Raw genomic sequence first — 27,976 nt, forward strand, 5'->3', positions numbered from 1 at the left:
CAAGTCTGAAACCTGTGGCTGTTTCAGCTGCACAGTTCTCTCTTTTTTTGGTTGCTTTGTGTTTTTTTTGACTTCAGTTTAAAGACATTCACTCCAGATGCAAGTAAGGGAAATGCCTGGGAAAGATCCTGGAGCTCTCAATATATGAGAATTATTATTGTTTATTCTATAGTAGCTGTGTCTACTGAGATGCAATGAGTAGTGCGATGTAACATTAAAATGTGATTTATTTTCACTGTCAATGCAAAGTCATTTAAGTTTGCTACTGTACATTTCTGCTTTGTTCTAGGACTACAGACCAGTAAGCTGTGAATGATACAAATTGTGCATAATAATAAAAGTGTCATCTCATTTACATTCCTAGCACAGAGTTGTTTTTGTGTTCCCTCAATATAAACTTTGCTTAGAGGAACGTGTACAAGCCATGTATGTGACAGTAGCTCACCCTGCCATGAGAACTGCATTCCTTCCAGCCCTCAGCATCAAGTTTTTATTAGGTCTTCTAGAAACAGAGGTCCAAAAGAAGCTTTGGGCCCTTGTCCTTCAGAGCTGCAACTTTTCCCTGGCTGGTTCCTGTTCCTTGTAGGGCAATTTGGACAACTCCATGCTAAAGCTGCAGCCAGGCTGCCTCAGAACAGGATAATCCTGCTGGAAGGGCAGTGCTACACTAAGGCACCCCTCCCTCCTGGCTGCTGCTCCCCTGTCTGTTGGAATGAAACACTGTGAGGCATTTTGGTTATCTCTAATCCCTGAGAGGAGGCAGAGGCTGGGAGAAGGGAAAGAAAAGAAAGGGAAGAGTTGGAGAGAATGAATATATGGAAGAAATGAGGGGAAAAACCCCAGCCCTTGTTCATAATGGTACAAACCCTTGTGCTAATGGCGTAAGGCAGGAAGTAGGTTTTGAACAATTATTGAGTTTACTGCGTGCTTTTTTTGATGTATCTGCTACTCTCCAGTATCAAAAACAGGACACTGAACTAGAGCACTTGAACCAAATGTGCCATTTCTTTTGTCTTTTATAGATGTTGCTGCTGGAATGTGAAGAATTGTGTATTCATAGACAGTTAAAATATTCCAGTGTATGATTTCTTTTCCCCCATTCAGATGACTTGTAGCTGCACTGATGTTACACTTCAGACCCATAAATGCACAAGAAATGCAGCTCTTACCACATGATAGATGCTTTTAGATTTCAATAGTCTCTCACAGGCTCTGGGGTGCTCATGCTCTGTACATTATGAACTGTGGGACCATTTCCAATGTCAGGAAAGACTGGAAGCAGAGGTAGTGTGGCACAGGAATCCATGGGACAGGACTAGATATGAGCCATTCACTAAACACCACACAGGCTCTGAGTGGTGCTTCTGAATTTGATCTGTTTTTCCTGGTCACTGTAAAATAAAGAAGCTAAAGAGCACTTCATTTTTAGCTAGTTTTAAAAATAACATTAGTAATGAATTACAGCTTTGAACAAGACATTTACAACTAAATGCACCTGAAGTCAGGAATTTTTATACTGAAAAAAAGTTTCTTATTAAAATGTAAGCTCTAGTCTGTAACTTGAGCAGTAACCAGTGCTTTTGATCTGAATAGTTTGTGAATTAATGTTTTTGATCGCTGGTACTTACAGTTTAGCAAACAGATTGCTGCAGATGTGACAGGGTGAGGTATGTAATACCAGCTATGGCCATCAAAGATATTTCCGTAAATGGCTGTCTAAAACCTTACACCAGAAAGAAAGTAAACTAAAAATAATGAGATAGAATAACAAGTGTAACTAGTATGAGAAGCTCTGGCATGAATCTGTATCTCTTTTCAAAGTGTTGCTTTTACTTATTTGCTTACTTTTGTGCGTAGAAAAATTTTAAGTATATAAATTACACTTGCTGTTTTGTCAGGGGTGTTTTTTTTTTTTTTTTCCCTTAAAACTGGAATTTTTTAAATGGTGGATTTCACTCATCTTACAGCAGGTACAAAAAGAAAAATGCCCACAGAGATCTCTTGCTGCTCAGTGCTGTTCCCTCTGCAGCCCTGTAGGGTAGGTGCTATCAGCTGTTGCTAATTCGAACTCATTTCCCTTCCTTGGCGTTTCCCACCCATATTATGGGGTAGGGAGGGTGTGCTGGCAAGCTCTTGTCCTGTTGGAACATCATGCAAGTACGTCAGTTATTGCCCACTTAAGATATTGTGCTGTCATGTCCTAAATCTTGTGCAGGACTCTTCCATGGGATGTCAGAAGAGTGAGTCTCAAAAATCAATTTTGAGACAGGTGACAGAAAAGATTTAGGCCCAGTAGCTATTTTTTTTACACCAGTGCCTATGGTTTGTATTATAGTTAAATACCCTCATAGTCCTATTTCACCACTGGCTAAGCTCAGGAGCTGGTGTGTTTAAAGAGGTGCATCCTATGGGATTTATACTGATTGCTAAACCATAGAGTTTTAAGAGTCTCCTCTGCTCTCAATCCTGCTTCATTCCCCACCTGTGGGAACTGCTTGTGAGCACAGCTGTGCTTACATCCGGAGCTTTTGTACTGATTGAAATCATGGCATTAAGCTGAAGGTAAGAGTAGGTCAGAGATGTTATTTCTAATTATCACAATTATGAACTAATGATAGACCAGTCACTAGTACAAAGAATTGCTTTCCTTAATGTGAGGCAAATTTAGCTTGCAGTGCAGTGTTTTGGCAACAAGAGGAGTGCTTTGGAACTCAGTTGCTGTCACAGACTTGAAAGCAAAGGACTCAGCTGAAAAGGAGAATATAAAAGGTTTAAAGTGATTGCAATAGTACTATTTTCTTATGGTAGAGTGTCAAACTCTGCACTTACTTAAATTACCAATGCAGTTACAAATCTAGACCAGGCATTTAGCATGATCACTTAGCATTAGGCAATGAACAATGAAAGAAAAGAGAGATTTTAATGGGGAAACATTGTCACAAATAGGTAAGTACTGTGCTACTCTGCTCCATCACCTGGGAATAGAGTTGGACTGTGAGTGCTGAAGAAGCTCTAGTGCATTCCTGAATGCCACTGGCACTGGTGATGTCAGAGAACTGACAGGTGAAAATCATTCCTCAGACTGTCCCAGGAGGGAAAACAAGGCAGCACTTCCTTGCCTGTGCAGGAAGCAGCTCTCCAGTTTACCTGATTTGTGTGTGCATATGTGATACCCTAAATAGAGTCCTGTGTGCAGCAGAGGGGGTTTTGCATCTCTTGTGTTTTCCAGATCACACGTGGCTGTGTATGGGTTAATAATTTAAGTAAACTACCCACCAGCTAAGACTGAGATCTAATGTAAACTGCAAAATTGCCAGTAACAAAGGTTCAATAGATCAACTTTCCTCCTTGGGGGACATCTTTACAGCCTATCACTTGAACACTCTTCTTTAACTGTGTGTAGGTGGCTGTGTAATTGGAAGTTTCTGTGGATGAAATGAAGGCATCTAGTTTAGTGCCTCTTTCTTTAAACCAACAATGCCAGCATAGCTGATAGGAATGAAAAAAGAAGCCATGAAAGGTAGCAAACCGGCTTTAAATACTCCAAGGAAGCAGATCTTGAGAAAAAGAAGCCAGGCTGCAATCACTGCAGTAGCTGTTAACTTCAAGAGCAACTTGACTATTCCTGGACTCTTCTGGTTCCCCATAAAGAAAAGTTTTGCCTAATAGCCACCTTCCACACCTATCCTTACAAAGGAAGAGAAGGGAAAACACCACCTCGAACGTCAGAAGAGTTATGCTGCATAAGAATTACTTACTGGCATTTTTATTTATGAACTGTTCAAGATATTATAAAACAGTCCCTAGTCAGTAAGATAATCTCCACTGGCCGTGCAAAGTGCTGCATCTCTTAGAGCTCTGAGTTAATTTTCCTTGTGAGATGTCTTGTCCCGTAGTGCAGGATATGGCTTCTCTAAGGCTGACAAGAGCAGGAATGCTTGGGAGGCCTTGCTGGGGGCTGTGGCTGCGCCACCGTTCTTGCAGTTGGAGTTATAAGCAGAGAAATAGTTCATTCTGTAGAGTTCTGCTTGGCTCTTGCAGCAACCAAGCTTGCTCATCAGCAGAAAGAAATCCCTCCGAAATGCTTTGGTGAAAATTGCGTAGAGAAAGGGGTTTGCACAAGAGTTGACAGGGTAAAATAAAACCAGCAGGATCTTGGAGTTGGTGACTGTGATGAGAGGAACTTTGAAGGCAGCGGATATGGCAAAAAAGGAGATGGGGGCCATGCAGGTGAAATCCGTGAAGATCAGTATTGCCATTCTCTTGGCGACCTTGGTGTCTTTATTGGCAGCTACCAGCTCTGGGTTCTGCACGGCGATGTAAATCTTGATGTAGCAAGCACAAATGACAATGAAGGCGACAACATTCAGCACCAAGATCAGCAGAATGTAGGCTTGGGACAGGCCTGTTTCGATATCCATGGGCAAACAGATGCTGACCTTCATGTAGCTGCTGACCCCGAAGAGAGGCAGCACGGCTATCCCGATGGAGAAGAGCCAGCCCCCGAGCATGATGGGCACGGCATGGCGCAGCCGCAGCTTGCGGTCCAGCTGCATGGCGTAGGTGATGGTGTGCCAGCGCTCCAGGGTGATCACCGTCAGCGTGTACACCGACAGCTCGCTGGCAAACACCGTGAAGAACCCGGCGGTGCTGCAGCCGCTGCCCGTCTGCCAGTCTATGGCGTGGTTGTAGTACTGCCCGCTGGTCTGGGCGTCCACGGAGGCGATGAGCAGGAGGTAGAGTCCCATGCAAAAGTCGGCGAAGGAGAGGTTGCACATGAGAAAGCGAGGGACGGTGAGCTTGTAGTGGCTGGTCAGGAGAACGAGGAGCACGGTGAAATTGCCGGCGATGGCGAGGATGTTTATAAACCAGATCAGCACTCTGAGGAAGCTGTATCCCAGGATGTCTTCGCAGGGATTAAAGGCATCTGGTTCTGGAGTGCATGTGACGACTTTAGGCTGACAAAAGTCATACTCGAAGTCAAAGCTGTCCGTTTCGCTGTCATCAAAAATGGTCGAGTAGCTGTAGGGAGAACTTTCTTCATCTGTCACAAACGGGTGCGTGTTCTTCTCCGCTGACCACAGCGATGTGTTGTTGGAGTCATCTCTGTAACCATGAAAAAACCAACCCCCCCAACAGGAGTGAATTATTTGTTACATGCTACTCGCATTCTTCTGCAAAAGACAACAGATAACAGTTGTTTTAAAACAGTGACTTCCTCCATGTGTTTCTACAGGGTGTTTACAAATAACAAAGCCCTGTAAGGATGCTTTGTGTTTGGGAAGCAGCCTTGGAGAGCAGCAGGGGTCACAATCCCATCCACAGAAATACTCTCTTATACAACCTGATTATTTGGAAGTACTTTATTGTGACTGCTTTGTGAGGGAGCCATCGTTCTCATGCTGCTGGTTGGCTGCAGTCCAAGCTATAGTAAGACTTGAGCTGATGGATTACAGCTTTGATGCACAGAGGTTTCGCAGGCAGTTGTAGAAGCCATACTGAAATAACCTAAGGGTTTTAACTCTGCACCTTTGCTCCCCTTAGGAAAGGCACTTAGCAAATGAATTCCTGAGACTATGTATGGCTTGGGAGGTGCTGAGGAATTTGATGCTCACAGTATTGTAAGGTAAGGAGTAGGAGTGCATGGTTAACTAAGTAAAGTTGATAGCTAGGAATTTATTAAATTTAGGCTGGACCCAATGCCTAATAAAAAATGTTGTAGGTTTTTAAGATAGACTTCTAAAATCTCTAGGTCATCAAGAGTGTGGTGATATGTCTACCAAAGAAGGAATGTTTTAAAAGCAAATACTGTCTTTCCTGGCACTTCCCTACCATAACAGGTGCCTATTTTCCAACTTCCCAATCATCCTGACTGTGAACGTTTGGTGGGCAAACACTCAGTCTGCAGTGTGAGATCTGGAAAGCATCTCTATTAAGGACAGCTCTTGAGAAAACTGGTTGCTTTAGGATAATTTAAACACATGTTTAAGCTTCCACATCTACTGAAGCATGCCCATGAAATGATATTTCTGGAGCAGGGTCTTAACTGGCAAATGAAACTGAGCTGCTTTTCAGTTATTCCTGTGGGGCAAATAACTTCCCAAACTTGTTATCCTAACTCTCCTCTCTGTATATGAAAAACTGCCCAATGTCTTACATTTACTTGCAAACTGGAAGAGTAGGAAATACATTTGAGTCTATTTACTAATGAAAATGGTTGTGATTTTCTGAGAGGCTGTGAAAATGTGCTGCTATGTGCTGCTATGTGCAAGCTGGATTGCTGGGTTTTTTTTGTTTTTTTTTTTTGTTTTTTTTAACCAATGAAAACTCAGGACTTTCAGATGATTTCTGCTGTGGTTCTGCAGCCATTAAGCCCATGAACCTTACTTTCATTTGCTTATTATAATGACTGCTAAGAGAATTGCTGAGATTGGGATTTGCCAAAGCAAAAAGCTTCAGGAGCCAATAGGCTGGGCAGACTATTTAATGCACAGCAGGAGTGCAACAGATGCTAATCCAAAACAAGCAGACAGATAAAACCAAATGGCAAGTGTAGGAGGCCTCACCAACCAGCAAACAAGATAATGTCCAAGGAAGTAATCATCCCAATGAATCAATCACATTTCAGCTGTATTTTGCCACTGGAATTTTATGACAATAACCTTGTTTCTTCTAGACTTTACAATGCTTTGACGCCATGTCAGGGCTGCTAACAAGTCTCAAGGTCTGCCAATTAGCTGTAGAGGGATGAAGAATAGCAAATCCTTAAACTTCTCCCTTAAAAGCTGGATTAGAGCCTGTGCCATCCAGCACAGCCAACACAACAGTTTTGATATTAGCCTTTCTCACTGTCACATTGAACACTGTCAAGCAAACAATATGATGATATGGAAAGACTTGTTTAGACGGAATAAAGCACTGGCATGGGATCATCATACTTCTAGCTCAGGGACTCCGTTCTGCCATGGAAAACTAATGATATGCAGAGTTCTAATTACCCTTTCTATAGGTAAAAAAAAAATTATTAACAATAGCAGCTCTTCTTTGAATCACACCAACAACTGCAATTATTTCAGGGAATGGAAAGTCTCCATGCAGGCCACTAACTTCCGTAAATATTTAATCATTGGTTTGAAGTCCTTTCAGAATTCAGAAGACAAACTGGAGTGAGTATAGCTCATGAAATCATGAGGGTTTTTTTTTTCCCTTTCCTTTTGAACATCCAAATCTTCGTTTAATGATAGTAAAATTACCACTTGTGCAACTTGTAGGGGTGACTGAATTGGCAGGCAAAGACCTGCTTAGTGAAAAAACATGTGAACAGCAGAAAGGGGAGGAGGTCTGTATTTGCTACTTCCATCATCTCTATGCAGAGAGGTACTTACAGCATTTTGTTAGTTGGTTTCCTCATGGTGCTTTCGCACTCCTTGGAGAAGTTGTCAAAAATGGAAAGCAACAAGTTCTGTCTGCAAGAAGGATGAGAAGGAAGTTAACTTTCAGGCTGGATTTTGGCCAAAGCCCTGGCTTCTCTGCAAGTGATCTTCACAGCCATATAAGGTAAGGTGGTTTCATGGCTGGACAAACGTTCCTGTAGACATCAGGAAGTGGGAAGAAGAAGGCTTCAAATACTGTGAAAATAGGCAGGACCTCAAGGGGTGTGTAAGGATGGTCTTTCAACTTGGTTACTGTGTAGGATGTATTTTTTTTTTATAGTGAAATAACTTGAACTGGAATTAAAAGGTGTGTTTTGAAATATTGTATTGAAGTGGGCCAGATTCTCCAGCAGGACGAATGGAAGCAGGCTGGCTTTTGGAGAAGTTCCTGCTAACAGCTGCTGGGAAACTGGCCTGATACAGCATCACTGAGTGCATCAGGTTGGAAGGGACTGTGATGGGGCATCTGGTCCAACCTCCCTGTGTCATCCTAGAACACAATCCAGACAGTTCTGGAATATGTCCAGTGAGGGAGACTCCACACGCTCTCCGTGCAACCTGTTGCAGTGCTTGGTTACCTGCACAGAAGGAAGTTCCTCCTCATATTCAGATGGAACTTCCTATGCCTCAGTTCCTGCCTATTGCCTCTTGTTCCATTGATTGGAACCACTGAGCAGAGCCTGGCTCCATCCTCTGACCCCTCCCTGCAGACACCGACAGCCATTGGTGAGGTTCCCTCTCTGTGTCTCTCCTCGAGGCTGAATGAACAGGCCCAGCTCCCTCAGCCTTTCCTCATCAGAGATGCTCCCAGCCCTTGATCATCTTCATAGCCCTCCACTGGACGTGCTCCAGGAGCTCCATGTCTCTCTTGCCCTCAGGATCCCAGAACTGGACACAGCACTCCAGACGTGCCTCACCAGGGCTGAGCGGAGGGGCAGGATCCCCTCCCTTGACCTTCAGGCAATGCTCTTCCTAATGCACCCCAGGACACCATTGGCCTTCTTGGCCACAAAGACACACTGCTGGCTCAGGGACAGCTTGTTGTCCACCAGGACCCCCAGGTCCTCTGCAGAGCTGCTTTCCAGCAGCTCAGCCTCAATCCCATACTGGTGACCCTATTTAAAAACTGTCTGGGATCTGGAGGTAGACTTTGCATGCTTGAAGTAAAGCAGTTTGAACAGTACAAGTTGAAAGATGACATATTTGGCAACATCTCTAGTTTTGAGGCTTTGAAAGTAGCAGCCAGGTGCTCTACCAGTATGAATGGAAATGGCTTTCTCTCACTCATTGCTGATGCCTGTGGTAGGGGAGCAGTTGTTTCCTGATTTGCATGGGATTTTCCCCCCAGCAATTTACTAAGAAAACAGTCACTTAATATAAGAAAGTGACTTACTAAGGCACCCCTGTTTTTATAGACCATGCTCATGTTGCAAAGCCAAGCACCCAAAAATTAATATAGTATCAGAAATGTAGTTGTCTTTATCAGGATGAATACTTTTTATTTTCTCTCCCAGAAATGCTCCTGCGTTTAATACACTCAGAGATGTGATCTGTGACTGAATCAGTTCTGTAGCAATGGAAACCCTTTACAGGAGATTCTTTCTCTTCTTGCAGAATCAAGAACCCCTTAGTAAAATGGGGTAAGCAGAGAAAGAATAGCACCAGCCTTAATTTTACCCTGAAGAACTGGAATTTGTTTCTGCTTTTCCAAGACAGTCTTGAAGTGAAGGCATGGGAGTGACACCGACCAGGCCTCTCACAACTGCCTGCTCAGCACACCTTTTCTGTGGCCTTCATTTGAGTCAGGTAAGAAGTGAGGCACCTTCATGGCTCAAACTAAACTCCTTTGGGGTTGCTTTGGCTGCCTAAAGCCCGCTAAGGGTTGGTTTCTTTGAAACATAAATGCTGAAAAATAAGCTCCCATTTTCTGGGATTAAATACCCCAAGTTAGCGGATGCAAAGCTCTCCCTGTGCCACGGTTTCCACTTGTGGGGAGAACAATACTGTCTGTTATCTGAAATAGCTGGAACTAAACTGAGTAACCTCTTCCTGTAGGCTTGGGGCAGGCCCTAATTTTGGTGGGTAATTGAAAGATTGACCTTTCTACTATGTCATCATATCACCTGAATTGATTAAGCTACATAACTAAAGGCTACAGGGGTTTCTATTTTTTTTTTTTTAAATTTTAAATTAGGGCAGCATGCTATTGATAAAGATCTGTCTTCTGTGTGCCAGCAGGCTTTTAATTGAGATACCAAAAAAATATAAGCTTTAAGCAAACTTAGAATAATGTTTCTGATGGCAGATCCAGGGCACAGAATGGGATCCATTTTTGCTCTAAAATAAATGGACATGATTTTCCTGGCTTTAGCAGAGATTTGCTGTTTCCTGCAAGGCCTTGCAATACACCAGAGCTTCCCTGTAACTGGAATAAAAATAATCAAACCTTGTGAGCTGAATAAAGCAGAATTGCCATTTTGGCGCTTCTGAAGCACCGCAGTACAATAATGGGCTATTTGGACTTACTTTTCTGTCCTTAGGTTTCGAAAAGCACAGCAGTGGCTGGGATATGTTAGGACAGCTTCCAGAAGACTGCTGAATTTATCCAGTGGTGGCAGTCTCTTTAAAGAGTAAGATGACATTGCATTTAAGACCTGAATGGCCTCAAGCCCATAACTAGGCAGGGACTCCAGTGCTGTTGAAGAAATATCCCTGTGAAACAAAGAGAGCATTCACTTTTCTTTTCATCCCTATAAAAATACAACCAAAGCATGACGGTAGGTAACAGCAGCTGTTTTTTCACAAAGGTTTAGATCTACAAAGTCACTTCAGCACCTGATGCCCAGCTCAGAGACATGGTCTGTGAAAATACAGAGCGGTGGGGTAAGAGCATCCCTTTGGCTCAGCAGCTCCAGCAAGGCAAGGAGCTCCCTTTGTCCTGGGGAAACTCAAACCCACCACTCCAGGGGCTGTGTCCTGACCTTATTGTTTGAAATCCAGGCATGGAGTGAGGGATGCCTCTAAGATAGAGGCAGGGAGAGAAGAAGGTGGACAAAGGTGACTCTCCAGCCAGCTAACAGGTAGGACACCCTCCTGGCTCTCTGCTTGCCTCTGAAGTGCTGTTCTAGGTGCTTTAATTAAATGGCTATTAAATAAAACCCCCAAAGAATCTGTCATTCTTGCCAACACAAACATAAGCAGTTTGACTTAGAGTAACTTCAGAGGGGCTGTTTGTGTGAAGAAAGTCCATCAGTGTGACTAAAGAGTCAGGACATTTAACAAAGGAAAAAAAGGCCCACAATTCTGAAAGTGGTATCAGTAATGCCATATACCACAAAGCACCAATAAAAGGCACAAAAAAGGCATGTGCAGCACAGACTGCTATTTACAGAACCACACTGTGTTTTATTGCATGGAGTTACAGCCAGGGCAGCCCTCCAGTAAGTCCTTGATTAATAAATCATGAGGATGATAATAACAAGTTTTATTCAGCATGAGCTTACAGCGTGCAATCAGCTGGTTCAATTTTATAAACAAATTGTAAACCAATATATATATTGCCAAAACATATCCATCCTACCAAAGGACAAGTTAGTTTGCAATGTCAGAGTATAAAACACAGGAACAGGATCAGGAGGATCTGACACAAATAAAGCAAAGGCCAAAATATCTAAGAGGTGGAGATCAATGCCAACACTAGAACTGGCTGATACGTGTTTGCCAGGGTGCAAACTTCTTTCACCCTGTAATTTCATGGCATCTTGTTGACATGTTTCTACTTTATGCACAGAGGGTAAGAGATCAAATCTCCTTCTAGACTCAAAGCCTGTGTTTGCTGTGGTGACACAGCTCTGGTGGCACTGTGCAGTTCCCACAGGACACTCAGGTAATGGAGGTGTGGATACTTACAAGACATCTGGCCCTGTGGCCCCTCTCAGGGCATCATTGTGTATCCGCCTGAGGTTCTTGTTGTCCTTCAGGATTCTGTGGAACCAAAAATGAACTCTCTGTATGTCTGTATTTTAAAAATCACTTTTTTGGTTTCTTCTTCACACCTGTTTCAATTCTTTCTCTCACCACAGCAGTGGTTGTTGCACTGCCTGGCTGGGGACAGCTTGTAATTCCCACGTGACCTTTACTTCCTCTGATGCCATCAGATCATTATCATCTACACTTAAAAGTGCTAAATTCCATATTTTTCTGACTTAAACCAGGAACAACAAGGCTGGTTCTTTCACTACAGTAGCAAACATACATTTTGCCTAACCAAGAGATTAGTCCCCCAGCGTGTGAGAGGGATTCAAAACCTATTGATGTTTCCAGACATAAACTATAGATTCCCGAGTCTGGGCTACTGTTTCAAGTTTTACACTAGTTTATGAAATTTTGTTAAGAATTATGAGCTTTTCTCACAAAAGCTTTACTATTTTAATAGATATTGTTTCAGGAAAAACAGTAAGACCTGTAGGATTAACGACTGAGTCACAATGACACTGAAAGATGCAGTTTGGGAAATACAAGACACAGGCAGTTAAGCTGAAGGAAGAGCCTCTGACTATATTTAAATTCTTATTTACTGTTTAATTTACTGAGGAGGGATAGCATACTCACAATTGATTCAGCTTTGTCCCGTTGAAGGCATGGCTGTGGATATCTTCAAATCCATTTTTATACAACTTGCTGGAGATTAAACAAACATGAGGGAAAAAGATTTGGAAAAGGCGAGATTACATTACGTACTACAAGTTTCAAACCTTGGTGCTGCTTATAAAGAATGAAGGTAACTATAGCTCTTAAATTAAGAAAGATGCAGTTTAAATTCTCTAAGCTCCTTCCTGTTTAGCTGCTGAAGAGAACTTTTGCTGAGGTACAGATCCTCCCCCTGCTGAGGGGCTCGCCTGTGCCTACCTGGGGCTGAGATCTAGGTAGGCACAGGCTGGACACTAGTTCAGCTAAGCTCCTGGCACACAGACAACAACCTGGAGGCAGAAGACCAGGATTTTGTGGTGTCAGCAGGTGCAGATGGAAGACTGCAAGGCCTAGAGATGTGTCAGGTGGAAAGCAACCGTAAAGCCTGGAGGGAGCTGCTGGATTGCAGATCCTCTATGGACAGACAAATCTTCTAAGAGACAGCCTTGCAGAGAGGCAAGGCTGAGTTGTGCATCATCCAGCAGTCAGTGAGTTAGCAGCTTCTCCAAGGCGCTGCTGCCAGGCTTGGTTTGTGCTGTGGGATCCCTGCTGTTTCCTGCGCTGCACACGTCACTTGATGCCACCTTGGGTCCTGATTCCCCACCCTGGGGACAGACACCTAAATGCTGGGCTCTGCTACACCTCGGGTCCAGCTCTTTTCCTTCTTTAGGAGATGTAAAGATGGGTCTATTAATACCCATTTGTGGTATTAAGTTCATGTATCCAATAGAAATTCAATATAGTCACCTGTATATATTATTTTTTCTTTAATATTAAGTACTAATAGAAAACTTGGCACAGTTTGTGAATTAAACAGCATTTCTGTTGCTTTTCCACTTGCTTTTGGGATAGCACAAACTGGCCCTATGGAACATGCTCCCAGGTGCTTAAGTGTGAGGAGCACCTGGCTCCGTTTGATAGATGTTATCTACCTCAGCACAATGCTGAAATTAGTGATAGCTTTAAAAACCATGACAACATGTAGGATTAATTTTCCAATCCACCAGAAACATTAACTGTTGGAAAGGCTAAATGAGATACTTTGCAGTGCAAAGTATGACTGCAGGGTGACTTTACACCTCCATAGATGACTTATGTTTCACCAGACCATGCTGTAACAAGAGGAATTACTTCAGCTAATTACAGCTAACCACATGGGGTGGTGTTAACACATAGCTCTACAATTAGGAAGCTGCTGATAAGATACTTCTTTTCTTCTTGTGGTGAGCTCCCTATCACAAAAGGATGGGAGAAAAATGAATGTTGGCTGTTGCCTGACTTAGACTCCCTCCCATTTAATACACTTTAAGGTTACAGTAAAGACTTTAAGCACCTTTCTCCATCTCTTTTATGTTCATTTTCTTGCACCATTAGCAGAATCATAATTTTGCTGAAGTTATTTTGAGAACTTGTTGGGAGGAAAGAGGCTCATAAGATGAAATGATGCACTAATCCAAGCAATTGCTCTTCTTTAGCATCATGTAGGAGCAGCATTCAGTCACATTTATGCCCAGTTCCTCTCTTGCTTCCAGAAGGTATTGGCCAATACATAAAATCTGTGTTAAAATTACTGCCATGCTGGCACATCAGCCTGATGAAGATTCCATCAGTTGCAGTCCTTGACCCTGTGCACAGCTCCTTTGCAGGTGCAAATATTCATGGAATTTAGGGCAGGGCTCCCATTGGATATGTACTGGAGCCTGGCCCCCAAAGGCTGGCTTCACTGGGCTCCCCTGGGGTTTGTGGCTACCACACCAAGTGGGTGGCCTGCTGCTGCCCTCTTGGCTCAGAGGGTCCTTCCTTGGGACACCCAGATTTCATCCGCATCCTGCCAAGAGGCTCAGCTTGTGATTTTTCCTCTTTCAGCTCTACTTTGTGGAAGCTTTTGTGAAGACAAGTGAGCTGTGAAATCCATGGTACTGGCAGAGGACATCTCACCTTGGCTTCTTGTTGCTTTCTGTGTTCCTCAGGTGGGGCATCTCACAGCATCAAACCCACCCACCTCGCAGGGGGCTGAAGCAATGAATGCATTGTTGGCTAAAAGGAAAGTCTTGGGTGTGGAGACTTAGAGGAATCTTATGGGAACATAAACTGAAGCAAAATAAAGAAGCAGCGTCCATAGTTTGTACCAATTTCCTCTCTCTCTCCATCCCATCCCTCCTCAGAGGGACCCTGTGCAGCTGAAGCTCAGCTCCCTCAGACTGGTCCCTGCAAGCACTGTTTCAAGAAAATGCATCCCTAAGGTAAGAACAGAGACTTTGGCCTGCAGCACAGCTTTTGTAGTTTTTATCCTGATGATGGTATTTTTAAAAATAACATTGCATGGAAGATGAAGATTTAGATCCCTTGTCCCATTTTCTTTCCTAAGTGAAGTTATCTTTTGGAAAAAACTCTGCTTTTCACCTTAAAGAATATTCCTATGTTTCTTAGGCATTTCAACTCACAATACATATATATACTTTTTGGGGCTTAATGTCAAGATTTTCATGAAGTCAACCCACTTTCCTCAAGCGGAAGTGTTATCCTCCCAGAAGGAGCTGGAGCTAGGATTATATTACTCACAGTGTCAGTGATTCATTGTTCATCCCTTGGAAAGCATTTCGTGGTATAATTGTCATACGTAAATTATCACAGAGCTCCCTTTGGAAGGAAAAGAAAAAGGTGTTTTTGTCAGAGATTCAGAAACAAGATGGAAAACACTGGCAGCTGGGTTAGGCTGGGTCTCTACTTACAAAATAAAATGAGCTTCCAGTGAGAAGATCTGTGTCAGGTCTGGAAATTGTCTTATTCCAGTGTTACAAATGCTCCTAGAGAAAAGCATAATTCCTATTTATAGAAGAAAATATTACCAGAGTGGATGCAACAAGAAGCTGACTTGGTAGGTCTAAGTTTAACAGTGCTTTAAAAGGTGACTGACAAATATAATTTGTAAGTAGGCTCCAAAGGTGTTTCTAAGGCCTTTAAAAATCAAGTTTTTTATCATTCTCAAGCAGTGTCCTGGAGGAACAGCATATGTTCTCACTACATTAAGCATGAGGGAGAGATTTTAGTTATACCTTTTGTTTAGTGCCCTGTTCATCTGAAAGCTTTATTCTAGAAATAAGCACTGAACTTCTTTGCAGACTTCTGTTTTGTCCATCACTGCCCTGCCCTTGTCTATTGAAAAACCTCACTATTGGTTAACTACAGGTTAAAGCTATTGTAAATGATGTATGTACTTCTAGTACTCTGTAAGGCATGAAAAACCCTTTTCCTTACACTCCTTAGTTTGACTTGTCTACTCCTTTGGAGAAAAGAATAAATAAAGCAAACAGAAAAGGAATAGAACTCTTTCTTACAAATATTTTAGCTTTGGAAGATTTCTGAACGCTCCGTCCTCAATGTGCAACAGATTTTTCGTGTTCAGGATTAATCTGTAATGAGGGAAAAATATTTCAGTATTATAATCATTATAGATTTGGGAGGGCCCTGTGCTTTGCTTGTGATTTACTTTCTCAGAAAACAGTCTTCAAATATGCTGCTGGGTGCATTTTGAGGGACTGTTGGTAATAAAAATGGCCTGCAATTTTTAGGCAGCCAACAAAAGATAACACTACATGAATTCTCATGGTTCTCTGAGCTGATCTGGTTTGGATCCACTTGGTCACTGGTGGGAGTTAGCATTTTGGGCTTGGATATGGGGCTGAGCCTGGACCTGAGTGTGTGTGTGTGTGTGTGTGTGTGTGCCTGGTCCTTGCTCCACAAACAGATCCCTTCAAATCATCCATCGTTTCTATTCAGGAAAGGCAGTTCCTCAGGTAGTTTAACATCTTCGGGGCACCATGGACTTCCTTAGAGCAGTGGTTGGTAGAAGTGGATCAGCAGAAACTGGGAGAGAATTATGTGAGAAGTCCTGGTTGCTAGTGGTCACTCAAAAGACAGGCAGATCTCTTAATCAAGGAGCACTTTCTGCAGCTAAACTATCTATAAACATCTGTGTTTGCCCCAATAACTGTAGCCCAGCTCCCTCCCTATGCATGGCTTACAAAAGACAAGGTTTTAGCATGTGAAAGGGCAAGAAAAGTTGAAATTCAAGAATGCCATTGAACTCACCTACCCTGATCATCCATTGAATGTGGACTTGAGTGCAGCTGGGGACATCAAGCCCCTGCAATATGAGTCCTGTACAGCATTCAAGATTCAAGGAGGTTTTTTTGCCAGCTCTCTGTAGCTCTTTAATGGTTTTGCTTAGCTTTTGGGTTTTGGAAGACAGGCATTAGACAAGCTATCCAAAAACTGTAAGGGTCAAAACTTTTATTCCTTCCCAAAGCACACCATTGATCCCAGTGGAAGCTGGACTCATTCAGAGGTTGAGAAATCTTTATCCCTTGCTTTTGTGAGTAACTGGCTTCAGTGATGTTCACACATTAAAAAAAAAAAAAAAAAGAGATGAATTTGTCCTCACTCAGTTGCACAGTTTTAAGCCACTCACTGGTCATGCTGTGCAAAAAAGGCAGTAATGAGATATTGAATCAGATTTATACTTTCCAATTTCACTAAACATTTCAGAGCATTCTCCTAGTCATTGCTTTTAACTCTCTCTCTCAGATGCCTGTGCTATGCAGGTCAAGTTTAAAATCAGTGCGTGTTCTGTTTGAGTAGTTTTTCAGTGCTCCACAGAAGAGCTATGCATACTAAGCAGCTGTATTGAAATAATGTACGGCTTTGAAAATGGCATTTTCAAAAAGAAAGATTTTTCTCATCTTTTGTCATCTTGAATTCTTTCCCCACTTAGAAAGCCTGACAATGCCAGCAGAAGCAGACACAGAGCTCCACTCCTGCCACTGAGCTCACTGAAAGCAGTGGGACTTCGTGCAGGGATGTCTTTGCATGAGCTAGATCTCCAAGGCCAGGCCTTACAGAGTGCTCACTATTTATATGGTACTTTGCAGAGAAATGTTTCTCATCACAGATCTCAATCAAAGCCAACCAAAGTAACAGAGACAGATTTGGTCCAGGAATACTTCTCTGCAGACTGTTTACACCTTGATGATCCGAAACCACAACATGGATGCCTTTTTTTAACTGATGCTCACATTTCAGACAAGGTGGGAAGGCTGTCAAAGGCGCTCGCTTCTATTCTCTCCAGGGAGTCGCTCTGAGAGATTTCACTACAATGAAAACAACAGACACAAAGCAACACATTACCAGAAGAAACACCAGCAATCGGCTTTCCACTTTGTATTTCCTTCTTTTATGCACCCTTGTTCAACCCCTCCTGCCAGTCCTGCCCATGCCTCACCTCAGACATCCTGGGAGCCTGTGCCAGTGGCGTTTGAGAGGACTAGCCTTTTGCTGTCCTGGCAAAAGGGAAAGCTGACCCTTAGGAATAAGTACCCCTGTAACAGCCAATCTCCACTTCCTCAGTAAATTGCAGGTAAGGTAGGGACTAAGGGCCAGAACTAATGTAAACAGAGTGAGCCCAAGCCTCATGAGCCTTTTGCTCCCTCCCATTGTTGGTTCTGCTTAGTGAATTTATTTGCTGCATGAGGACATGGATAACGTTCACGGTGCTTCATATACTATTATCAAGTCAGAATTACGGTCGTCTAGTCCACAGACGTAGAAATACACAGATATGGATTCAACACACTTTATGAAAAATTTTAGGATTTAAATGCCATTTTCATTATATACATGCAAACTGAAAGGAAGTGGCTCTTTTCATCATGACACAGACCAATGTGACTGTCTTTGGTGGCACTCTGTGATTACAGATGCTCCTATTCCACATCTGTACTCAAGATTAACCAATACTGACATAGAAAAAAAATCCACTTATTAGATGCTTGTTAAATGCTTGGTTTCTTAGATTAAGAAATTTTTTAGATTAAGAATCTTAGATTAAGATCTAAGAGGCTGTGCAAAAGTGAGTCCTGAAAGTAAATAGTATACATTGATGCATATATAAGGGAAAGATCTTCAAAATTTCTCAACAGAATTGACTAGAAGGACACACAAACTAAACCTAAGATTATACACTGTCAAGAAAATATACTATCCAAACAACTGGATTGCATCTACACAGTCACATCAGTATTGTCACAGTCCTGAGTGTTAGTTAATTCAATTACAATTATGAGAAGACAACTCCTATTGGTGTTGATAATAAAGCCCTTTAGACCAGAATGAATTCTGTATTTCATTTGTAGTGGCAAAGGGGGATGCACACTAGAAATCACACAGTTAACATGTACGTGTGTCTTATAGAAACATTAAGGATTTTTTTCATTATCATAATTCAGTGAGAATGTTATTTTTTGGTTTTGCACTAGTTACTCATAAATGAAAGACGGATGTACAATCTCTGATCCTCAGAGATTCACAGGCTGGGAGGGATCAGTGCCTGCTCACAGAACTTGTTTGGGGTCTGAAACATGGTTCTTCCATGGGATCCTCCCTGTCAGCCATAGTTTTTCCATTTACATATGTTGCAATGACTTATGGCATGAGAATAATTTATCATCTGATTTTCAGAGAGTGATGTGTTGCCAAATAACTGATTTAGAGATTTACTATTTTAAAATACGCATTTTTCAAAGTAGCATTAAATCTCAATAAAATTATGAAGTGTTCTACAAACTAACTTCAGAAAAATACATCAATTTCTACAATGTTAATTTGGACAGATTCATTAAAAGCACACAAAAAGATCAATTAAATTCTCATTACGGAAGGGAAAATGCCATGAACAAACCATTTTCTATGGAGAATATGACATATGTACAGTTTGAGAAAGTGTAGCCTCAAGTCATGCAGGTAGGAGAAATTTTGTAGATTTAGGTTGGTCTCCAGTGTGAAATGATTAAGTTCTCATTAAACATTCAGATTCAAGTGAATGCAAGAATACAGCACCACTTGGATTCTACTTTAATACTGTATTGCAGTTGGATATGTACAGCAGAGAAGTACAAAAAGTGCACCTTGAAAAGAAAGCAGCATCTTCTGTGCTGCTGCTTAGATTCTGGGGGAGGTCATTCCCCTGCTCTTCACTGCACTGCTGTGTCATTAGCTTTGTCCTTTAGAGGCCACTCAATGCAGACAAAATAAAAAATAATAAATAATGGAGACTCAAGCATGCCATCTTTCAGCTGGAGTAACAGCAGAAATGAGGCCAAGAGGGGTAAGGGGAGCCTTAGGGTCTGAATCATTGGTAGAAAACAGGTACAAAGCCAAGGGTTGGGAAGTAGTGCAGACTCGGTGTGCAAAATTACAGCACTTGCAAACTGAAAGATCAAAGAGAGGGCTCAGTCCTACTGATCCCCTGCCAAGCTTCTCTCTCACTGCAAAATGCTGAAGGAATGTCTCATTTGGGTCTTCTATAAATGTATAATCACAGAGTGCCATGGCTGTCATTGCAGAGGTGATGTTTGATGATAGAAATCTATCTCCTCTTCTAATCAAATGCTCCTCTCATCAGTTACTAAGCTGTATCCAGTTCTCTCTGACATGATTAATATTTCATTATTTGATCTTTAAACGGGTGTTAAAAATCACACATTTTCAAGGCATTTTTGTATACTGTTTACATGAAAAGGAATGCTATGTTTATCCTTCCCCTGTGGTTTTTTTTCATCAATAGTGTGTATTAGCCACACATTTTTACATTATTATAAAATGATGATTTTTGTAAGAAATTAAGGAAAAGCCTATGGAAAATATTGACAACTTACATGATGGAGGAATCTTGAAGTCCTTCAAACGCATGTGATGGGATTACTTTTACAGGGAGATGAGTGAATGATCTGAAAAAAAGAAGAGAGGGAGGAAAGGTTGTAAGGCATGGGGTTTCCTTGTTTATAATTGTAGCATTATGGTAGGGAGAAAACCAATCAAGCATAATGCCACCTTATTTTTCCTGCAGTTCTCTGTACCTCTACAGCCTGATCCATTTGTCATTGATCTCAGTTAAATGGATATCAAAGGATATTGAGTCAGTTCCTCAACAGCATAAATTTGAGAGTAATCACCATCAAATCAATAATAATCATAACCTATTAAGTAAATTTATAGCCTGACGAAAGTAGGCTGCTACAGTCACAGTCAAAGGGAGCTACAGGCTATTTAAAGTTAGATCCCCAGAAGAAGTGGCTTTCATATAAAGTTTTCTCTATAAAACAGTATCTTTGTGTTGGCTGCACCATGTCCTCCTCCCAGCAGTATCCCTGTAATGTTGCAGCATGGCATCATGAATGTGGCTATGCACAAAGTGTAGAAGAATTTCAAATCAGGCAGATATAATGGATTTGTTTTTTAAATAAATTGCATCAGTCTGGTTAGTTGATTCAAAGCAACTGTGGGTTTTAATTTTTAATTTTTTAGTTTCTCTGACTGAGAAATTAACAATGATGTGGCAGACAGTGTCACATTTTACCATTCTCCACATCTGAGCCATAGTACTTTTACCAGCCAATTTGTCCACCCATGAGCACACTCTCCCTGATAATGGCCATAGGAAAATATTTAACATATTTCAAAATGTTATCTCTGTAAAAACAGATGATTGCTCCATTTTGCTTTAGAATGACTAATATCTAGTTAGAGACATTTGTTTCCCATCCTTAAACTCATCCCCTCAAGGCTTTTTGACTGAAATGTTTCTGTGTTATTCACATAATCTATTTTTTTTGTTGTTGTTGTTATCATAATCCTTTATATGAAGAAACATGTTTATGATTGTCAATACTTATATTAAATGTTCATCAAGTTTTATATATATATATGTATATATTTTTATATATTTAAAAATATGTCATACCTACACATTATAAAGGCAGGCTGTTACAAATACTGTGGCTAAGGGTTACAAATCTGGATGTACCAAGGAGCCTGGAAGTCACTTCCTAGCTATGTTCCGAAAAGTCTGTGTGATTTGGGGAAAATCATTTAGTTCCCTTGGACCTTGCCTACCTGTCAGTAAACTGGGAATAACAATGCTTCCCTACCTAACAAGGGTGATAAGAGGATATATATGTTATTCATGCCGTTGTGATTGGATCATACCTGTCTCTAGACTGATGCTAGCATGTTTTGCTGTGTGGGATGTTTGGTTAAATCAGAGATGAAACTATGTCGTGCAGCTTGAAGAAAGTATTTTTCCCTGAAGGGTAGAGACAGGTAGAAGTAATTTGCAGTGGGTTTTAACACTCTGAGCCAAAAGGAAAAGAACTTCAGGAAGAAGCAAAAAGTAGAAGCTGAGAAATTCCTGCTCTATAACCCTATAACTTTGCCATCAGCTCAGGCTGCTTGGAAAACAAAACATACCTTTTATGAAACTGCTTGCAAAAAACATTATAATTTACAAAGGAAATGGAAATGTGACTGAAGGTGCAAAAACTAAAACCAAATCTTGGCTTCCAGTTACATCAGCCCATGAGCCTACTACCTCCCCGTGACATGCTGGTGGGTGAGCAGCGTGCTGGTTGTAATGGCACATGGCTTGGAGTGACAGGTGATGATCTTTAAGGTCCTTTTCAATCCAAACCCTTCTATGATTCTATGAATATTTACTGAACAGCCGCAGTTCTCTCAGCCTGTCTCTTTAGGAGACGTGCTCCAGCTCACTGAGCATTTTTGTGGCCTCCTCAGGACTCACTCCCGCAGGTCCACATCCTTCTTATGCTGGAAGCCCTTGGGCTGGATGCAGCTCTCCAGGTGGGGTCTCACAAGGGCAGAGTAGAAGGGGAGAATCCCCTCCCTTGCCCAGCCGGCCACGCTGCTTTGGATGCAGCCCAGGATACCACGGGCTTCCTGTGCTGCCAGCACACATTGATGGCTCATGTCCAACCTCTCATCCACCAGCACCCCCAAGTCCTTCCCATTCTCTGCCCAGCCTGTATTTGTGCTTGGGATTGCCCTGGCCTACATGCAGGACCTTGCATTTGGCCTTGCTGAACTCCATGAGGTTTGCACAGTCTCAAGGCCTCGCGCCTCTCCCACCTCTCAAGGTCCCTCGCCTCCAGCGTGCCGATCCCACCACACACCCCACACACACTTCCACCCCAAACCTGCTGAGGGTGAGCTCCGTCCCACCGACTACGCTGCCGACAAAGATGTAAATCAGAGCTGCTCCCAGTATGACCCCTGAGGAATGTCACTTGTCAATGCTCTCCACTCAGACATTCAGCCATTGACTAACTGAGTGCAACCATGCAGCCAACTTCTTATCCACCAAGTGGCCCACCCATCAAACCCATCTCTCTCCAATTTAAACACAAGGATGTGGGCCAGTGTCAAATGCTTTGCACAAGTCCAGGTAGATGATGTCAGATGATGTCAGTCAGATCCACCACTGCTGTAACCCCATCCTAATGGGCCACCCAATTTTTCAGGCATAAGATTTGTCCTGAATAAAGCCACACTGGCTAACACCAATCACCTCCTTAGTTTCCATGCGCCTTAGCATGGTTTTCAGGAGGATCTGCTCCAGGATCTTGCCAGGCATGAAGGTGAGACTCAGTGGCATGTATTTCTTTGGGTCTTCCTGATTTCCCTCAGTAAAAATGGGGGTTATGTTTCCCCTTTTCTTAATTCCATCAGGGCGTTAGCTTTCCTAACCTGATTCCATCTGCTTAATTTCTCTGAATTCTTTCCAGGCTACCAGTTTCTGCTTCCACCCTCTATTCCTTCTTTTTGTGTTTGAGTTTGTTCAGGAGTTCCTTGTTCATCCATGCAGGCCTCCTGGTGCTTTGCCTGACTTCCTCTTTGTTGGGATGTATCACTCCTGAGCTTGGAGCTGATCTTTGAATATCAACCATCTTTCTTGGGCCCCTTTTCCCTCCAGGGCTTTATCCCATGGGACTCTGCCAAGCAGGTCCCTGAAGCGGCCAAAGTCTGCTCTGCTGAAGTCCAGGGTAATGAGCTTGCTGTGCACCCTCCTTGCTGCCCTAAGGATCTCAAACTCCATCACTTATGGTCCTGGCAGCCAAGGCTGCCCTTGAGCTTCACATTCCCTGCCAGCCCCTCCCTGTTGGTGAGAACAAGGCCCACGCTGCACCTCTCCTCCTTGGCTCCTCTATCACTTGGAGACAGAAGTTATCATCAAAGGATTCCAGGAAACTCTTGGATTGCTTATGTCCTGCTATGGTTGAAGGCCCCCCTGAGGACCAGAAATTGTAAATATGAGGCTATTCCTCTCTGTCTGTAGATGTTTCATCTGCTCGGTCTTCCTGGTGTGGTGGCCTGTTCAGATTTCTTTCTGACAGCACTCAGACTGTGATACTCAGATATGGCCATTCAGCCGAGGAAGCTTTTGACAAAAAATGTTTTTACAAAGCTTTTGTACATCTAACTTGCCCACACTACTGGCCTGACTTCTGTAGCTCATGAAAAGAGGGATGCACCCATCTTTAATGTAAGTTACCTGCACTGTTTTGAAAGACTATTGTTAAAGGATAAACTTTTGCCCTTTTAAGAAAGCCTGTAAAGTTTCTTTCTCATCTCATGCACCATAACTTGTATGCTTGTACTCGTTGCTGTCATTCAGTGCTGACAGTGCTGTGGCTCCACAGAATTGCAGGACTTCTCATCCTTGGAAAAAGACAGAAAGAAATGGAGAGCCAGCCAGACTTCCTGGCACTCAGCAGCCCTTGGCATTTCTATACATTATCAAGATTGGTTTTCAAGGTACATAATTCTAGGCAGTAAGGTTTGAAATGGCGAAGCTAAATGTATTTAAGGCTATCCAAGAGCATTGGGAAAGACAGGAGCTGCCACCAATAGACTTGAGCTCCAAGAAATCTTTTGAGAGCTCTGGATGCCCCAAAAGCTCAGAACTACTTGCAGTCCTGCTGAGGAGGAGTCAAAGCCCAAGCCCACTCACACCACTGGAGGAAATCCCTGTATTACAGAAGTGGCCTTTTGCAAAAAGTGTTTAGCTGAACTCATTAATAATAACAACAATAATAATAATAGTAATAACAATAAAAAGAACAGACCCAATAGCAATAGGTATGAATGAATTATTGTAGCTGGGTTGGCTGTTATATTTTATATTTTATTGTGTCTATTTTATAGGATTACTTCTATTTTTAATGCCCAAAAGATGAAAGCATAAGGTAGACTTGTTGGCAAGCATTTTATTCTGTGGCATCCTTAAACTTGGGAGGACTTGGGATATTGAGGGAAACTATGGCTGAAAACCCACTATTTTCCTAGGATTTTGATCAGCTTCTGGGGGGCAGTGTAATAGGGTGGGCATTGATTTTTAAAGCTCTGTATGTTGGGCATTATCTACCTGAAATGTGAACTATGATATAACACAAGCACCCAAAGAGCACCTTCCATTAGGTGATGATGGGTGATATAATCTCCTGTGGAAGACACTTTGGCCCTGAAATTGAATTCTTTTGACAACCCCAAAGAGCCAAATATAATATATATAATAAGGAAGACATGGTACAACTATCTATGTCTTCAGGCTTTTGCCACAAAGTTTTGTATTTGATGTCTCATAATTTGGTGCCTAATCACATGTCATTCACCCAACTGCAGAAGCTCTGCACACAGGGGCACACACTCAGGTATGGCAAAGTGAACCTCACCATGAAATGAAGTTTTTTGAAGGGGCAAAAAGGTCTTAAGTTATCCAATGCCCATTGCTGTACAGCTGGTGTTGGGTACCTATCCAACCAGACTTTGCTTAAAACCCCAAAAGTACATATGAGACTTCAAAAGAAGGAAAATCATATTTTGTTTCAAAATATAATGGTGTATTAAAGGTTATTTTTCTGCTGAGACTAAGAGGACATATAGCTGCTGTAGCCAAAGGGCATTCAAAGATGTCTGAATAATGGCGGTTCTGTAGTGTTTGTGTAATGTCCAAACTAAAAACAGGAGCTTGAGAAAAATATGGTCAATTCAGGACTGTATAAACCCCATAATTCTGCAACCTGTCAGAAGTCTAATAATTTTGAAAAGTTTTTTCATCAATAATGTGACATAGCAAGGATAACTCGGGTAAAGAAAAATGGCTGAAATTTCCCTATGGGATATATACTAGGAATATAATAAAGTATCAAAAATACATTTGGAAGCACAGGTCATTACAGCATCAGATTTTACTCAGATAGAGTTGGAGTTACATATTGGAGCTTATTTTCTTGACTGGCTGTACAGTTAAGAAGGACTTTCCTGAGGTCTGGTTTCTGTGTTACAGTGGCACCGAGGAAGGATGTGGCCACCCCAGGAACTGAGCTGTAACCTAAACCACTTGCACTTGCAAGCACCATGCTGTGATTCCAGGTACAGATGCGGCTGTGAGGGAATAAAATTAACATTCTCTGGCTTTGTTTCTCATACACAGAGCTGTGCAAGGGGAGAACAGAGCTAGGAAGATTGGTAAAGTATGGAAAGAGTAGCAGTCAGCACTAACAAAGCTCCAGGAACTATATGAATAAGAGAGAGGGGAAGACAACAGCTAAATGGATGAGAAGAAACTGGTATGAAAACCAAAGGAAGAGATGAAAGAAAAGTAAAAGAGGTTGAATAACAACTAAACAAAAGAGTGAGAATACGTGTACATCTGTAGGGTTAGCGACTACATTCAGATGTACAGCTTTGTAATTGTGTGATGAATGCAGGATTTCTATTAAAAAAAAACAAAGAAGTGGAAATTTTAATAGTATAGGTTCAGGTTCAACGTAAAGCAGGCTGGAAGCAGAAGGAGCTGGATATGTCTGTGAGTGCAGACTGAAAGACAGGGATTTTTTTTGACCTCTAAGTGCAAATATTTTCTTTGTAGGAATATTGAGCTGAATCTTGGTTGAACTCTTTTCTGACTGTAAAGTTGGTTTCTACAGCCAGCCTAATAGCGGGAGTTTGTGTACAGTCGTCAGGATTAAATGGTATATTAAAGGTAGAAAGGGAAATTTTTTCTCTTCTTTTTGTCCATTACCTAGCCCTGTTGCTCTCAGTGAGGAAGAACTGGCAGCAGCCATAAACCCATTATCTGTCCTAACATGATCACTGAGGTTGAGATGAGGTTTCCTCTCGGGTGACAGATGGAAAGAGAGATAAAAGATGAAACCAAAACAGAGAAAGAATAAAATCCCATAAGTTTAGGGCTCTTGATAACCTCTCCTGGCTGTGATGTGCATCATCCTAATAAACATACTTAATCCACTGCCAGCTCTGCAGGGGCTGTGAATACTGTGGAAGAAATGTGCTTGTTGCAAAAACTGTGGAGAGTCTCTCCTGCTTCCATGGGCTCTGCTTTCTCTGACACTAAGGCAACACAGGGAAATAAGAAGGGAACAAATCCAGGATAGAGAATTTTCTAGAATCTCTGACTTCGGAGGAATGGTTCACATGGCTCTAGATTAGTACGAATTAGGTTTCCTTGCTCCTATCCATTCCTGAGCTAGGGAGAAAGGGAAGAGGAGATCAGGGTTAGTATCATCCCTAGGGAATTTCAAGAACAAGTTAAATTTACAAACAAATCAGATGAGAATGGAAAACACAGGCTTTGTTACCAAGAGGGTCATAATAAGAAAACCCCAGCTCAATTCATGCAGACATAACCAAGGGATCTTGGAAATGGCAACAATTCTATCTGCTGCTCTTCTAATCCCATATTTTGATGCCATGATTGTTTAGATCAGGGCTGCAACTGAGCCCATAAACAACAACACACTTGTATACCTACGCATGTCAATTATTTGGTCTGGTCTCCTAGATCACGAGCTTGGACTATGGTGTGTGAGTGGGGAAAGGGAAAGTGCATGATGCCTTGTTATTTTTATTTAATCCTAGCTCCCAGCAAAGCATTAGGCAGAAAGTTATGATGGACCACCCTGCAGAGATCTAAACAGCTGTCAAAACTCACAGGAATTATTTTACTAAGAAAGGGGGAAAGAAAGTAGTCAAGAACTTGTCAATGAGCTGAACCTCAAGAAGATGCAATGAGCACAGTGAGAAGGATTTTGATGCTTCAGGATACAGGGAAAATTAATTGCACAAACTTTGGGAGAAGAGGTTACAAGAAGTCCAACAGATTTGTGAAAGAAAAAAAACAAACCTTAGAACTGACAGAAGGTTTAAGGTCACATCTCTGTATGTTAATCCGTTTTCTTTAAAGCCAACCATGCCACTACAAGGCGTTGGTTTTGGAACAGGAAAGGCACTTCATGTCGAATGCAATGACGGGAGACCACGGAAAGCCCTGACACCTGCACCCCGTTCCTCTGTCACTGAGGCTGCTGCAGAGTGACACAGCTTGCCCCTTGCGAAAAGACCCCGAAAGGATGCGCGTCTCTTTCCCAACGGGAAAACTCATCGTCCGGGTTTGCTTGAACTCGGAAAGTTTGAAAACTCCAGCCGCACGTTCCGCACCTCCGCGCGGCGAGCGATGCTCCAAGCCCGCACGGCGGGTGGAAGGGGACCGCAGTCCCCCAGGCCCCGGTGCGGCCATCCCCGTCCCCGTCCCGGTCCCGGTCCCTGTCCGAGCGCCCCGCGGTACTTACGCGCGGGCGGGCGCGGGCAGCGCGCCGTGCGGCGGGCAGCGCAGCGCTCCGTGTGTGCAGGTGCAGCGCAGCGGGCAGCGCCCGCCCGCGCCCGCGGACAGCGGCGGCAGCAGCAGCGGCAGCAGCAGCGGCAACAGCGCGGGCACCATGGCCGGCCCCGCTCGCCTCCCGCCGCCTCTCGCTCGCCTCTGCCCGCCCGCAGCCCGCGGGACGCGGCCCCGCGCCCCGCCTCCTCCGCCCACCTCCGCCCGCCCCGGGGCGGGAGCGCCGCCCGCCGCCCCGGGGATGCCGCGGGGATGCCGCGCTCCGGCCCCCGGGCTGCTCTGACTAGGAAAGCTGGCTGCAAAGCCTGCA

At 42.8% G+C, this 27,976-nt stretch overlaps 1 protein-coding gene across 1 annotated transcript; it reads right to left on the minus strand.

Annotated features, from left to right (window-relative positions):
• Positions 1-241: 241 nt before the first annotated feature.
• Positions 242-27,771, minus strand: LHCGR (luteinizing hormone/choriogonadotropin receptor). The gene is made up of 11 exons (XM_039568836.1): positions 27,623-27,771; positions 19,835-19,906; positions 17,198-17,272; positions 15,461-15,535; positions 14,855-14,929; positions 14,685-14,762; positions 12,045-12,113; positions 11,343-11,417; positions 9,960-10,145; positions 7,386-7,466; positions 242-5,106 (listed from the first exon to the last, which is right to left on the minus strand). Exons 1-11 carry the CDS (start codon positions 27,769-27,771, stop codon positions 3,864-3,866), a joined length of 2,178 nt encoding a protein of 725 aa, XP_039424770.1. The 3' UTR covers positions 242-3,863.
• Positions 27,772-27,976: the final 205 nt, after the last annotated feature.

The sequence above is a fragment of the Corvus cornix genome, chromosome 3 (genome assembly GCF_000738735.6).
Source record: "Corvus cornix cornix isolate S_Up_H32 chromosome 3, ASM73873v5, whole genome shotgun sequence".
Taxonomy (NCBI): Eukaryota; Metazoa; Chordata; class Aves; order Passeriformes; family Corvidae; genus Corvus; species Corvus cornix.

Excerpts from the sequence above, each read along its gene's own strand:
- LHCGR (XM_039568836.1), bottom strand. The coding sequence starts at position 27,771 with ATGGTGCCCGCGCTGTTGCCGCTGCTGCTGCCGCTGCTGCTGCCGCCG. Across the intron at positions 11,418-12,044 it reads GGGACAAAGCTGAATCAATT|AATCCTGAAGGACAACAAGA; the intron begins GTGAGTATGCTA and ends TTGGTTCCACAG. Across the intron at positions 10,146-11,342 it reads GCCACAGGGCCAGATGTCTT|GGATATTTCTTCAACAGCAC; the intron begins GTAAGTATCCAC and ends TTTGTTTCACAG.